At 43.1% G+C, this 14,857-nt stretch overlaps 1 protein-coding gene across 2 annotated transcripts in view; it reads left to right on the forward strand.

Moving 5' to 3' along the window:
- The window catches only part of gabbr2 (gamma-aminobutyric acid (GABA) B receptor, 2), a 166,488-nt gene that overhangs the window by 116,167 nt on the left and 35,464 nt on the right, over positions 1-14,857 (forward strand). For both annotated transcript variants that reach the window (XM_062410550.1, XM_062410548.1), the window contains one exon: positions 2,250-2,372. In XM_062410550.1, the coding sequence (XP_062266534.1) occupies positions 2,250-2,372 (123 nt within the window). The remainder of the gene's footprint in view (positions 1-2,249; positions 2,373-14,857) is intronic.

Genomic DNA, 14,857 nt, shown 5'->3' on the forward strand with positions numbered 1-14,857 from the left:
GTCTCTCTCTCTCACCCTCTTGCATATTATATTTGAAGAAGTGTGGGTGGCCTACCAGAGAGAGAGAACCGGAAGAGAGAGAGGAAAGAGGGATGGATCAAAGAGATAGAAAGGTTGGAGGGATGAAGGGAAGTGTAGTGGCAGATGGGAGGAAGGAAAAGCAGGGCATTTGAAGGGACATGACAAACAATGTGGCACAAATGGCAACGAAAGTAGGTTGGATGCTGAAAAGGAAAAAAGGGAAAGCTGGTAAAAGGAGGACAAAAGATAGATGGGGATAGGTTAAATGATAAGGAGCCATGACCTTGTTCTAATTTAACTGTGTCCACTGTAATTTTATGGTCAGGTCAACACAAGATCTTTTACCATTATGTTTGTTTGGCTGTGTCAAAATAAAACACACTGGATCTCGGCCTTTCACAGGGTTTTTCTTCTAATCATTTGACGAAAACAAAACACTCTTTCCTCTCAAAGCACAGTAACTTTGCTCCGACCCTTCACAGCCAATTATCTCTGCTCAGTTCACCCTCTCCCAGAGACACAACAGCTGTTTCTTCAGAAGAAGTATTCACCCAGACCGCATGCTTCAGCCTTGAAACCTCAAGATGCATTCACTGTCGGTTTAGGGACCGTGTCTGTGTTTAGGACACACACACACACAAACAGACACACAGCAGACACATCGCACTTCCTCCACACGGACTGGGTGCAGGTGCTTTGGCTTCAGTAGAGTGATAGCTGCTGTTGGTTCATTGAAATCTCTGCCAGCCGCTGTCAGAGGAGAGACAAGCTGGAGTGTTAGCCATATTTTCTACAAACGGCCGGGGTGGAAGTGCATCCCTCACTCTTCCACCAACCTTCCCTCCATCTTTTTTCCCCCGCACACTGTGAGCGCACAGATAGTAAATCCTGGGTGTGTTCGATAAGGGTCCCACTTGGTGGGCTGCGGCCGGCACTCCTTCACTCCTTAAAGAGTCCTCTGCCAGAGACAGCTTCGGGGGAGGGCTGTCAATCAATCTCGTCCCTCTCCAAATACACACACACACACACAAACACACCACAGACAGAGATAAACACACACACACACAAAGGATTATCCCCTCGCCCCAGCCACTGGTGACATGTTGCTGGTGACACAAACACACACGTGGCTGGACACACACACATACACACACAATTTTGTTCACATCCATGTGTACATTTAATACTTTTATGCTCATTTCGTCCTTCTTTCTCAGTCAAATTCACCAAACAAGGACATTAGAACAAACTGATGTGTCAGAGAGCCATTAATACTGCAAGAAAGAAAATAGTAGATAACACTTCAGGTAATTGAGACTCATTGTTTGTCTCTCACAGACTCATTTGGCAGAGTAACATCACAGCTGAGCAGATGGTGGCGTAGAGCTTTCTCTCTTTTGCTTTGTAACTAAAATATCACACATCTTAAATAGCTTTGTTACAACTGTTCACTTGTTGAAATCATCACTAGTGTCATCAACTAGATCTTTTTCTTTAATATGCAGGTATTTAAATTGTTTTCCATGTTGGCGTTAAGAAATGTCACTCCTCTTGCCGATACGTGAACGCCATCAAACGACAGCACATCAAAAAACAACTATCCCCTCACCAACTCATCCGCAGCCCACAGGTGGATGAAGAGTGCGAGACCCCTGCGCTGCATTTGGGTGATGTGACCCTTTCCAAACACAGCCCTGTCTGTGTTCCCTGACCTTTGCTTTGATCTGCCGTTCCAGACTGTCAAACGCTTTTCTAAATACAGATCACAAACAGGTCACAGCTTTCATCCCTCTAAAGTTCATGGTACGAAAGAGGAGCTTCAGTGGTTGAGCGTTGGCTCTTGTTGGGTAGATCTTTTCCACATTCTCTGGCCTCAAGGAAGCAAATAGCTTGTTGGTGGCACAGCATTGACAGAACTCATTATCCTGGGACAATGCGAAAGAGTGTCAGTATTAAATTCTGAAACAGGTCTTGGACTCACAGTCTTGGCTCGTTTCCTTTTCTACTAGGTGGCTAATTGCAACCAAATTCATTGCAATTAGTCCCTGATTAGATGTTAGAATGGATGCAGCAGGGGTCTTGGCACTGTGATGGGGACCAGAATCATTTGGTTCACGCGATAACAATGATCACAGGGAAATGTCATTTGAAATGGCTCAACCAACACACACACTGACACATACCATTAGCAAATGTTGGCAAACACAATGCTTGTATTTCCCCTCCAGATCATAAAGGACCAGAAGTTGTTGATTATCGTTGGCGGGATGTTGCTGATCGACCTATGCATCCTCATTTGCTGGCAGATTGTGGACCCTCTCAAGAGGACGGTGGAAGAATACAGCTTGGAGGTCAGTGTGCATTTTCAACTTGATATGTTTTATCTTGGTGTATCATGATTTGCGTCAGCTGGAAGAATCCCAGTTACACAGATTCTTGCAACAAAAATGTTTGGGCAAACAAAATGTCCGCCTTGGGCTGTAGCGTGAGCATCCTTGTTGTGCTCTTTATTTTTGGGTCAGGATGTGAGCCATTGCTGCCTCCTGTGCTCATCCTGTGGCCGGACCTTTGCCAGCTTGGATGTGAGACTCTGGCAAGGGCTGTTGGAAATGAGACTCTTGGCACCACTTTCGCCTTGCTGGAGAGGCGGCGTGGTGTAGAGTACAAATGAACTCTGCCTCGCTGCGATTGGATTGAGAAGTTTCAGATTTTCAAAGATTGGTACAGAATTAACCTAACAGTGAGCCTAGTTGGCTAAAATTAACATACAGTGCTTTGGCTTCTGTGGCTGATGGAGTGTGACGAGTGTTCTCAGTAAGGCATGAAATATTAGCACATAACTGTCAGTCGTATTATGGGAATGCAGACTGTGAATCATTGAGGCACAACTGCAAGTTTTTCTCAAATAATTCAATAATTTATGTTAGAATGGCAAGTTGAGTTGTTTTTCCCTACATTACTGTAGTATAAAATATGTTTGCAGAAGTGCCTCACAGTTTGGTTCAACTGTCCTTGTGTTCTTCTTGCCACTAGAGTGTTTAGCAGACCGCTTAAAGACGGTATGTTAAATGCTGGACTCAGGGGGATTTTGAGCTGCATATATTTGAATAGCTTTGAGTCTAATCTTTTTTTTGTTTTATTTTTTGAGAATATCGACTCATGCTGTTAAATAGATGGTTGAGTGTTCCACTGGTCAATCATAAAAGGGCAGCAGAACTCATTCCTCCATCTATTGAGTTGGTAAAAAAAATATGGGATTACATTTATCCAAGGGTGACCTATGTGTTATGGAGCAGGTGCAGTGGATAGGGATACTGTACAAATGAGATGGGTACTATATTTTTGTGTGACACTGAATTGTTGGAAATGATGTCACTACAGCTGTGGTTTGTTAAATGTGAACGTATGACCATCATGTTATTCAGGACTTTCATCGGCTGTCACATTAAGGTCTTTGGCAGGTTTGTTTTCTTACCTGTTCACTGTGTATTTCCAATTCACTGGATTTGATGGACAAAACTACCAGACAATGCTTTTTCCATTAAATGTACAGTCTTCCTCCCTTTGTGTGCTCACAAATAAGTCAATGGAACAGGAAAGACTATTTTTACTTTACTGTTGCTGCTAACAACTGAAAAGCAGGAGCAATTATTCCACTGGAGCTGAGATTAAATCATCTGTCTTTGAAGATCAGAGACCATGGATACTGCTAAGTGGAGATTTTCCCTAATGAGTTCTTTCAAGTCCCCTAGACTTCCGTATGTAGGCCACGAGACTGTTAACTGCCTCCCAGGAGCCTGAAGTCCTTAGACATCGAGGGCATTGGTTGGATCCTCATTGACCCTTCTAATAAATAGAGGTTATCAGAAGGTCACTGCAGTGAAAGCAGGGTGTTATCATGGGTATTTATGGAGACTTCCTTTGATTGTATTGACGGATGTTGTTTGCTTGTTTGTTGCAAGGGTCCTGCGGGGGAGGGAAGTGTGTAGAACCCTTCCCTGCTCCCAGTTTTGACTTCTTTGTGAGTTTGATTAAATTAAAACTTGTGAAGAGATAAATGGTGCTTATCTAAGAGGGGTGTGTGCAGGTCACCTCTTTTAGTTTTGTATCTGTCGCAGTTCGTGATAAAAATATTGCTGTTGGAGATCTTTGGAGAAATCGGTGCGAGATATTTTTGCCAGACCTATTTACATTCTTGTGCTCTTTGTGTCATACTCTGTAGGTATACTTACACATTTGTACAACTCTAGAACAAGCTGTATTTCCTTTATGATGATAGCCACTTACATATTTAAGCTTGCCTAAAGGGTGTAGCAAAGCCTTGCCTAACATATTCATTTGTGAATGTTGTCAGTGTGTGCAGTCGGGTCCTCGTGGAGTATTCTCAGACTCTAAGCCCCTGGCCAGGGGAGTGTTTTGAATATATTAACTACTCAGTGTAGGAGTCTGCAGCCCCCATGGGGTTATGGAACTGCATGCCTGGGCTGAGGCAGAGGCCTCTCATGCCTGCCCAGTCTGCCAGATTTCCAGCACCAGCAGCAGTCGACCCTTGGGGCTCAGCATGGCCTCCAGGTTTGACAGGTGGGACCAGAAACCAGAAGGTAACCCACATATCCAGACAGGGGGTAAGAACATGAGAGAGGCTTGGAAAAGACAGGGTATAGGCTAACACTGTATTTAGTGTAATTAACAATATAAACATAACAATACAGTTTAAAGAAAAACATAAACATTTTGTACTACCAGGGATAGAGGAGAGTTGCACAAGTCCTCCTCCTCATTGTTTCTAATGAGGCTGCAGCGCAGTAGGGGTCATGACGGATCCAAACATAAAACACACATAGAGACATTCAACAAATACGTGGAACCTTTTGCTTCAAGGCATTGCAACAGATCAGTGGAGCGGGGCTGGATGATATTTCATTTTCTCCCTGCTAACTGTCACAACATACCCCGACTTACAGAGCCCCTTGTGTTTTAAACCCAGTGCTATTTCTGTCCAAACAACCACTTAAGTTAAAGATAGGGGACTGTGTGGGGTGGAATGGTGAATGGGAGCATGGTGGATGGCTGGTCATAGGGCTCAGGAGCCATGAGACCTGCTCTGACTGACTAACAGTAATTGGCACAAGGAGAAGGACCATTAGGTGTTCAGTTTTCTGTAAGCCGTCACATCATGCTACACAGCCCCCTCCCCTCTGCTGCAACTTCCGTCTGTGCATTGTCTTTTCCATTCTCTCTCTCTCTCTCTCTCTCTCTCTCTCTCTCTCTCTCTCTCACTCTCTTTTTCTAGTATCTATTTGAAACTCTAATTCTTGTAAAAACAGATTTAAATCAATTTATTGGGTTAAATGTCAGATGAACAGTATTGCAGAAGTGTCAACAATAATACAATTTAATGATACAGACAATTTGATGTAGTTGCCCAAGTTGGGCTGTAAAATTGAATGGAACTTTATAAATGTTAAAAACCAATGATTAATGGCTTAATTCTGTTTTGCTGGCATCGAGTGTTGTTTCTCGCGGGACATTTATCATGCAGCTACAGAATTCTGCCTCCTCCAACCTTTACATTGTGGTTCAGGTCCCAGGGGAAGTCGGTCTGTGGCAGCAGTGTGCAGATGGAGAAACTCAGTGTGCTGCCTGAGACACTTTTTACAGCAGCCTCTGATAGCCACTCCTCCTTGGGCTGTAGTTCATTTGTTACACTGCGGATGATGATGTTTGTCAGGAGTCACTCAGGTGGTCATGAAAGAGTAGATGGAGGACTTGGTCAGAACACCAAGGAGAACACCAAGGAGAACACCAAGAATTCCCCATTGGAGTCAGTAAGGATGCAGTTCTAGGGTGCTGGTAATGGAGTTGTCCCTGTACCTCTGTGATTGGTTCTATCTATGCTTTGTGAAAGAGCATGAGGGCTGGAGGGGCAGTGTTTCCTGTTGACGGCTGAGGGGTCGTCCGGTCAGTGGTGCTGCCTGGATTATGTGGAGAGCTGGGTAGACTGACCTCTCTTTCCCTCTCAGCGCTCTGTCTTTTCAAAATCCCCCCTCCTCCCCCCTTGCATTTTCCCTCACTGTGGAGGATTGGGAGTAACATTGACCTTGGGTTCACAGAGCCGTATCTACCTGCTGTACCCAAGGGTGTGCACTATGACAACATGGTGTTATTGAACCGTCCCAGTGCTTGCTAGTCCACCACTTTTGTTGTTGGATTCATTACACAGGAAGGTTTCCTTCCCGACTCAGCCGGCAAAGAAGTGTAGATGCTGTTGACAGAAATGGTCAGTCAGTGAAAATACAGTGTGGAGACATTCAGGTACGACCACAAGAGCATATTTTGGAGAACATTATTAAACTGAAGTGAGTTCTCCTGCCTACATCTATATCTTCATATTATAAGTGGATAACAGGCTGTCATTGATACTGGATTAAATTATCTCGCCTGTGCTTTATAACCAAGATTTACCCAGCAGAAACGTGGACAAAGTCAATCCCCTGCATCACCGGGGGTGAACCCTCTGCTCTGAATCTAGCAAGCTAAGCTTAATGAGCTACCATTAGCAAAACTAGGGCATTCCCCTTTGCATCCTTTATTAGCATTAGCAAGAAGATGAGACGGTGAAGAAGCTGACAAGAGATCCTTCTGGAATGCTTCATAAAACTTGACCGATTTAATACCCTTCAAAATAAAAGTAAAGAAGCACCAGGGATCATGTACAGAGTTAAGTCTCAAAAAGAGACTGACCCCTGAGTTTCATTGTATGGCTGCACCAACCCTCCAGTTTTAATTATATAATGCAGATGATGTGACACCAGGAATTACTTTTGACCTTGACATTTTCCTCAACCTTTTTCAACCAAGGCTATGATCTCCACGGGACATTAAACACAGCTGTCTTAAATGAATTCAATAAAAATGTGAAGATTAAAAGCAGCGTTGCCAAGGTGATAATTGCTGCAGCCCCTCTACCCCAGTTCTTTAGAGTGGTCTGACCCCTGAGTCATATCAGCACGGGGAATACTGTGCATATCAGTGTCTTTTTTCCCAGGGAGCACAGTGAGAGCAGGAATAGCCGAGGCTGCTCCAGGAACATCCTAAGAATGCTGATAGAGACGTTGGGCTGCAGTGAGCAATTAGATCCATTTTGTGGCTGGTTAATAATTGAGCATTTGTTAATGGCGTAGATGTTTCACCAGAAGGGCAGACTGCTGGTTGCCATCAGATTAAGCCATGCAGTACTGACACATGTTGCAGTGTCAATGTACACATGTGTTGAAGCATGTGGGAGTAAATTGTTCATTTTTGTATTTACACCTTTGTGTGTGTGTGTGTGTTTGTATGTGTGCACGCGTGTGTTTATGCAGTGACCTTGTATGTATGAATGTATGTATCAGTCTGTTTTAACCTCATGCGGAATCTATGTGCTCACTCATGCATAGATATGATTTTATACGTATGCCTGTGTGTTTACGTTCACATTAACGTCCTCTCTTGTGGTCCTGGGCATTGTCTCCTGCATAATGAAGGACAAACTGTCGAGAGAGGATGATTAGCATTCTGGTGGATCCTCCTGCAGACCCCTCTACTTGTGTCTCTCCTCCTGTCTCCTTTTCCCTCCCCTCCCTCCCCTGTCGTTTTTTCCCAGCATGGAAGTGCTGCAAGCATCGGCAGGCGGGCGAGCTGCAAAAGAATATTGCAGTGTGGCATCACCATGGTAACGGCCATGGTTTCTGACATCCATAGCGCAGAGAGCGCCACCGTTGATCCATGAGACAAAAATAGCAATTTTAGGGGACCCACTTCAGCTTGGCATGCCGAGAGATGTTAATGTCCATGTAGCACTGGGCTGTTGAACAGCCGTGACAGATTGGAGCAGAAAGGTGAACAGTATATTCACATACATGCGTATTTCCAGGCAGAAGTTCAGGAATGCTCACAGAGGTTTTTCTCTGCTTCCCCGCCTCTGCTGCCCCCGTCTGTGTGCAGTAAGGCAAGGAGAGAAAGAGAAAGGAAGTTGTTCCTATCTCTGTTCCCAGCGTCATGTCACTGCAGTAACACGCCAACATACAACGCATTTTAGTTGGAAATGAAGCTCAGTGTAAATTCCATCAGGAGACTTATTCATTCACAACTCTCTCTCTCTCTCTCTCGCTCTCCCCTCTCTGTCTTTATCTCGCCTTCTTCTTCTAATCAGCTGACTATGTGTTTTCAGTAAATCAATTCGATTTTGCCATGATCTCAATCTGCTAATCATGTTGTTGCTGTCAACCTTTTGATGTGTTCGGCTCTCTTCCGCTGCAAATGGCACATGTTCCACTCCCCCTTTGTTGCATCATGTTGCTATTGTTGAAAGCTGATGTTTTTCTCTGACCATGATCCTCTCCCAGAGGTTTTGGATCCCCATATGCTGCTCGAGATCTATTCTGTTCCTCAGATGAGTCAGATTTCCTGCTGTATCAACTCCAAAATTGTGGCATCACTACCATCCCAGGCCTTCGTCTTTCCCAGCTTGGCAGCCCAAGGGATGGCGATCCAGCTCGTCCAGGGTGAACACCTCTGCCTGTGGAAGACTCAGCCACACCATCTGCTTCACCCTTCTGAGGTTTTTTGAGGGGACAAAAGGACCAGGAGAGCGGGCTGTTATAAAGACCCCCATCCTAAGGAGAGAAACAACTATTCTCTCAGCTGCTCTCCTGCACAATCCTTTGCTCTCATTCCAGGCCACTTCACTGCAGACAACACTTTGATCACCACCTTGCAGTCCCTGGCTGACTCCATGCAAACCATTGATGCCTGAATAAAACCCAGAAAATAATTCAGCTCATCTTCAGCAACCATTGCCGCCACCCAAGCCTCCATGATGCAGACCACAATAAGCCACTTGGCACTGCCATCTTAGCCCCTCTCCTGGGTTAGCCAATGGCCATTCATTCATCCAAAGGTAAACTTAACTCCCCGCCCAAGATCTAAATTTCTTCAAGGCAAACACATTAATTTAGTGAGCCTTGTCCGGCTATTGGCCAAGTGCAATAAACTTCTCACCGCAGGGGGAACTTATCACCACCTTCAAGACTGCAGATCCCCAGTTAAACCGAGATTTATCTATAGGTCAGTTTCTCATTCCTGTGGTGTCGATCATGGTGTAATTTTCTCCATCTACCGTGAAAGACAGCTGGAACATGGCTCATATCTAAGCTTGATTAACTCTTAATCAGACATTTTGGAAAAATATATTGCATCAGTATCATAAAGAATTCACCAGCAAAGTCACGCTTTACATTTCCCAGATTTACAGCTGTAACTACTGTGGCTAGACAGGTCACAAGGCCCCCCCGGTCCCACAGTGCCATCAAACACAACCTTCGAGGCCCCTCTGCCTCACAGTCCTTCACTGAAAGAAAGGGCTGTCAGCAGTTGCAAAGATACACACCCATGGTCAGTTTGTCTCGGTGCATCAATCCATCAAGGATCCCTCAATGGCAAGAGGCATGACATGGTTCATAGACATTCTTAACAATCATCCCTCCATACCAATATATGTTTAATGGTTAGCAGCAGAATTGTACCCTCTAGGTCTTTTGGTCATGGTCTTATCACAAGCCTTTCCTCAGGTATTTAAGGTCTGTGTCCTCACTTCCCTGACAGCTACATATGTGTTAAAGAAACTTGAGCCTGCAGTTAAAGTACCAGAAACAGCTTCTCAGTTGAAGGATGTAAACAGAGGGCAAGCCACATAGAAGAAGCAACAAGTAGGAGACAAGTCTTTGATCCTGTCTGCACCAAGCTTCAGACCCTATTTCTAGAATGAATCCCCAAGAGCCAATGTCAATAATCATGGAGCATGGGGTTTCCAAACCATGCATTACCAATGCTTTCAAAACTGTCCCCATACACCTGTTAGAGTGGGAAAACATTTTCAACAGGTGGGTTTCAAATATTACTATCTGGTGTGCCTGAATGAAGCGCTCATGTACTGGATGTTTTCCTCCTGATAGTTACCCCTCAGGACAACTCAGGCTCATCTCTGTCCAAACTGAAACATTGTTGTCAGGCTCTAGGCCTCCCCCTGTCAGATGAAAAAACAATAGGCCCAGACACACACACGTCTGGAGTTTTTTGGCATCACATTGAACAGAAACTATATTGAAATTGTCCCTTTAAGTTGAAAATATGCTACCAACAACATCCCTAAGCAACAGTTGCTCTGATCCTTGGCCATTTTAACTTCATCATGCGCGTCATCACCAGGGTCAGTCTAGGGGATTGGGCATGGTGTCTCCTGTGCCATATCTGTCTCTTCTCTCCAGATGAAGGGTTTCACTCTTTTTTGTTTTATGATGGGTTGACACATTCCTCTGGATCATGGCAGCGTTTCACAGATTCCACCTCATCCATGGGTTTCTGGGTTTCTTTTCATTGTCTGCACTGTATTAACTTTATCCTGTCAATGTAGCCGTCTATGCCTGGGGGCCTGCATTTGAACCTTAATGTATCTAAATAATTACAGTTGGGTGACATCGTCAAGAGACCTGTTTTGATCAAATCAAGTTTGTGATTTAATTTGAATTTTTTAAACCTCAGCTCCTTCATGGATTGGATTGACCTCTCGTTCCCTTGTTATGTTCCAGTTTGGTGGTAAAATAACTCAAACTTCTCCTGACTGAGCTACTCCTCTTCATGGGTCAATGGTGAGATGATGTTCATTAGCTTGAAAGTGAACCTTTCATTATCCGCAGAGAAGAGATGCAAGCAATGATCTGACCAGAGGCTAAAGTGGCCTGTTAAAGTCTCCATTACAGAAACTCAGATATCGGGTATCCATTTTTATTTTTGCCATTAAACGACATCTTAAGTTGCCCTGCTTACATTGCAATCCTTTTTTCCTTGCTGAGAAGCTGTGAAATGCTGTTTGTTGGAGTGCTGTGCTTAAAATGCTTTGTGGTCAATACAATTCCTGGAAAGAGGGTAAAGTCAAATGAAAAGGCTTATATTTACAACTGTTTCCATTTCTACTAATAATGACACCAAGTTGACAGCAGGCACCTCAAGGTCAGTCAGGCGGTATACATATATATATATTTTTTTTTTGTATGAGGATTTGCGTATGAGTACCATACAGGTATTCTGAATGTTTTAGCAATTTACCACAACTTTTCTATAGCTGTCTTTATTGCTAGCCATTTTGCGAGGGCTGTCGTAGATTCTCGATTCACCTTCTTATTCGGCCATACAGAAAACTACTTGAAACTTTGCTTGGTTGGTATTTGATTAGGATTTATTCCATCAGAGTGAAAATGTTTGCACCATTTCACTCAAAATGATTGTTTAAAAAAACTCCCCTTAGTGGCTTTGTTCATGGTCTACCAAGCAGGGACTATTTTCTCTAAACCAAGCTAGCTTCACATTTTGTAATCATTCGATGCTACAATACAAAACAGCTCATCCTTTAATTTCAAACATTGATTTACAAATTAAAGGACGATGCACGTATAGATGCAAACTCACTTTCCTACAGTGATGTTTGGTTTCTCCCCCCCCTCCCCCCCCTCCCCCTGCACTCAGGACGTCCGCTGCAGTTCCAGTTAACTGATGATTTGGTGAAAGCCACCTGAAGGACACAGTGCTCTTATTTCATTATCAGCCTGCTCTGTGGAAACAGGCAGAAATGGTAGATCTATTTCCATTTCATTTAATCCTGTTGGCTTTTCATTTTCAAAATGGTATTCTTTTGAATATTAAACATACTGTGTGAGCTATCCATTGGGGAAAAAAAACCCAGAAATCAAATGCACCCCAGTCACTTACATTTTTATCTCAAATTCGGACAGTTTAAGTAAGGTCTGAATTGAATTACTCAGAGATTTATCCAGGAGTAATCACATTCCCAGTGACGGACACAAAGATTGTGAACCATAAAGTATTTATTCTGTGGAATAAAGAACAATATCATCGACAGCAGCATTATCTTAGATTGGCTTCGAGGCTCCTTTGTTAGCCTCGGGTAAAGCTCTGGCTGAGATCAATGTCTTTTCAAAGCAAACTGGGTCATTAAGGGATAACCACCAACCACCTAGGCCTTTTCTCATCGACCACCTCTGGAGGGGAAAAGGAAGGGAGGGAGGGAACAAAAGGGAAGGGTACACAGACCTCACACATTCATGATGATTTGTATGACTGCCGAGGCGTCTCAGAGAGAGCCTATCCCAAAAGGATGGTTAAGCATTATTATGGTTATAGTAACAGTCACTGCATGAGTTGCACTATTAGATAGTATCGAGTTCTAGTTTTATGGTGAACGTTAGACATGTGGCTCGGCTGTAGGTAGATGCATTCGTAACGTAATAATATCCATACATATTACACTTCTTGGCTATCACATTTTCTTTTCCTTATTTCTGCAGGTAGAGTGATGGGTTCAGAGGCTTAAACACCTCTAGCATTGCCTCTGACATTGGCCTGTTATTTAAAGTCCTCCAAGGTATCCTAAGTAAGTGTGTCACCGGTTGTACCTTGGGGATACTTGCTTCTGTTTATAGTCCTGCACTGCCAGAACCAGAGTCACGATATAACTGCACCTGGAGATGAAAAAAAAAACACCTCAACCTACATACAGAGTGCTGCATCATGAACTGATGGAAACAGAAGTCAACTTTAAAGAAGTAAACGGAGAAAGAGCTTCCTGCTTCCAAAAACTGGCAAATGTTCCCATTTTATTTCAAAGAATGCTGAAGTCGTTAAAAAGTAGTCATTCACCTCCGTCATTAGATGCAACTTGGTTCGTCTGAAATAAGTCCAAGAGAAAACAGTGCATTTGATGTGCTGGTTAGGGAAAATTTACTGAGACATTTGTAATGCTAGATCAAACAACTACACAATCAAAGTCAGAACCAAAATCAGTGTCAGTGATCAGTGTTAAGTTACACTTATTTTGCTGCGATTTTACAACTACAGTGATTCAACAGCTTAGCAACCAAGTTGTTGGAAAGTTCTAAATGTTTTTTTTGTATTGATCACTGCCTTGAATCTGTTTTCTAAAGGAACCGTGAGGAGGCCCTGGATATCTTGCCTAGTCAACAGAGGTTGCTGTTTACACAGGATTTCATCATTTTTGGGGAGAATATTTACCCAGTATGTTTCGTAATTCTTTGGCAATACGCTGGTATTTGTCGTTTTGGGACAACAGTGTACGGGACGTGTAAGCTGACAGCAATATCAGTGAATCATGCAGGTAGCACTCTAAGGACTGCTTCAGAGCTCCCGTGTTTGTTGACACTCTAGCTGGTAAATTGGACATGAGGTTGTGCATGGCTGAGTCTGTTCAAGTGAATCTGTCAAATGGAATTGGGTAGCAATATTTACCTCTTTTTTTACTTTCTCCCCATCTCTATGTGATTATGTGATTTTTCTCTGTCTCTCCCACCTTCACCTCTTTCCTTCCCTCTTTCTGTTCAACAAAATAATCACAAACACACTAATTTAACCCCAACCTCCACAATCACCTGCACCTCTTTTGCGCTCCTCTCTTTTTTCGACTGGCCCTTTTTCCCTGCACCTTTCCCTACTGCTCCCCTGGACTGCAGTTGCTAGGCAACAGCTGATTGAGCATGAGTGGTATGCAATTGACCAATTAGAAAATCTTACAGCCAAGGCTGTATTGTATAGTGTAAGTAGGGCTGCAACTAACGACTATTCTAATAGTCGATTAGTCATCGATTATTGAAACGATAAATCGACTAATCAGATTATGAATGACACAAATTCTCAATTGCTCTTATTTAGCCAACAGCTTTTAAATTTAGCTTGAGGTTGTTAGAGGCATGTGATGACTGAAAATAAAGACAATCAAGATTGATACTTCATGCAAAAAAAAGTATTTCAATAAGCTTTGCTGCATATTAGTGTACTGTTGACACAAAAGTAAAGAAAAATATAGTTTTTGTCCATTTAAAACCAAGGACAGGCAAAGTTATAATAGCAAAAACAAAAATCTAATTTAAATTTCCCTTTTTCTGTGAACCAAGAACAGGCAAATGCTGATACTAAAAATATATTAAATTTCAAGTATCCACTTTTCTTGTTTATAAAAAGGAAAAGGAAAGTAGCAGCAATAAAAACATCAACAAACGAAACTACAGTCTTCTTTGGACAAAATAATTGTAATTTAAAAAAGACGTTTGTCCTGTCAACAGGATAATATTACACTTTTAAACTTGTTAAAAAAATGTTTAAACCATATTTTTTGTAATGGATTCTAGAATCCTGCGCACAGGTATATACGTGTATGTAGCAACCTAGCTAACAGGCTATCTTACCGAGGCGAGTCCGCATTGCTTACGTTACAATTTCAAACCTCCTCCTCCTCAAATGCGCGTGTCCGCCAAGCGGACCAGTGTACAGCGGGTCTGCCGTACACATAATGCAGGTAGATAATGCCGCCATTGGCCAATGTTTTGTCACAAATGCACATACGCGACTTTCAGAGATAGTAAGGAAGTGAGATGGCTCACTCCTCAGCTTTTTCCATCAGCACCTCCAATAAAACAACGTTTAGTTCATCTGCACGGCACGAAAAACACACGCTATGACATAACCAACGACTCATCGACGAGCATATCCGTCGGCGACTATTTTTTCCATCGAATTTTGTCGACGACGTTGACTAATCGTGGCACCCTAAGTTTAAGTGGGCACTGGATAATTTACTGTATGCATGTATTTGTATTTTATGGCAGGAGAGGGGTGTGCAGCTTTACAAAGCTCCTATCATAGACTGTATTTAAAGATGGACGACAGGACAGCTCGCCAAAAGTGTAGCCAAAGCTTCTCGATCGCCATC

The sequence above is a fragment of the Platichthys flesus genome, chromosome 17, assembly GCF_949316205.1.
Source record: "Platichthys flesus chromosome 17, fPlaFle2.1, whole genome shotgun sequence".
NCBI lineage: Eukaryota > Metazoa > Chordata > Actinopteri > Pleuronectiformes > Pleuronectidae > Platichthys > Platichthys flesus.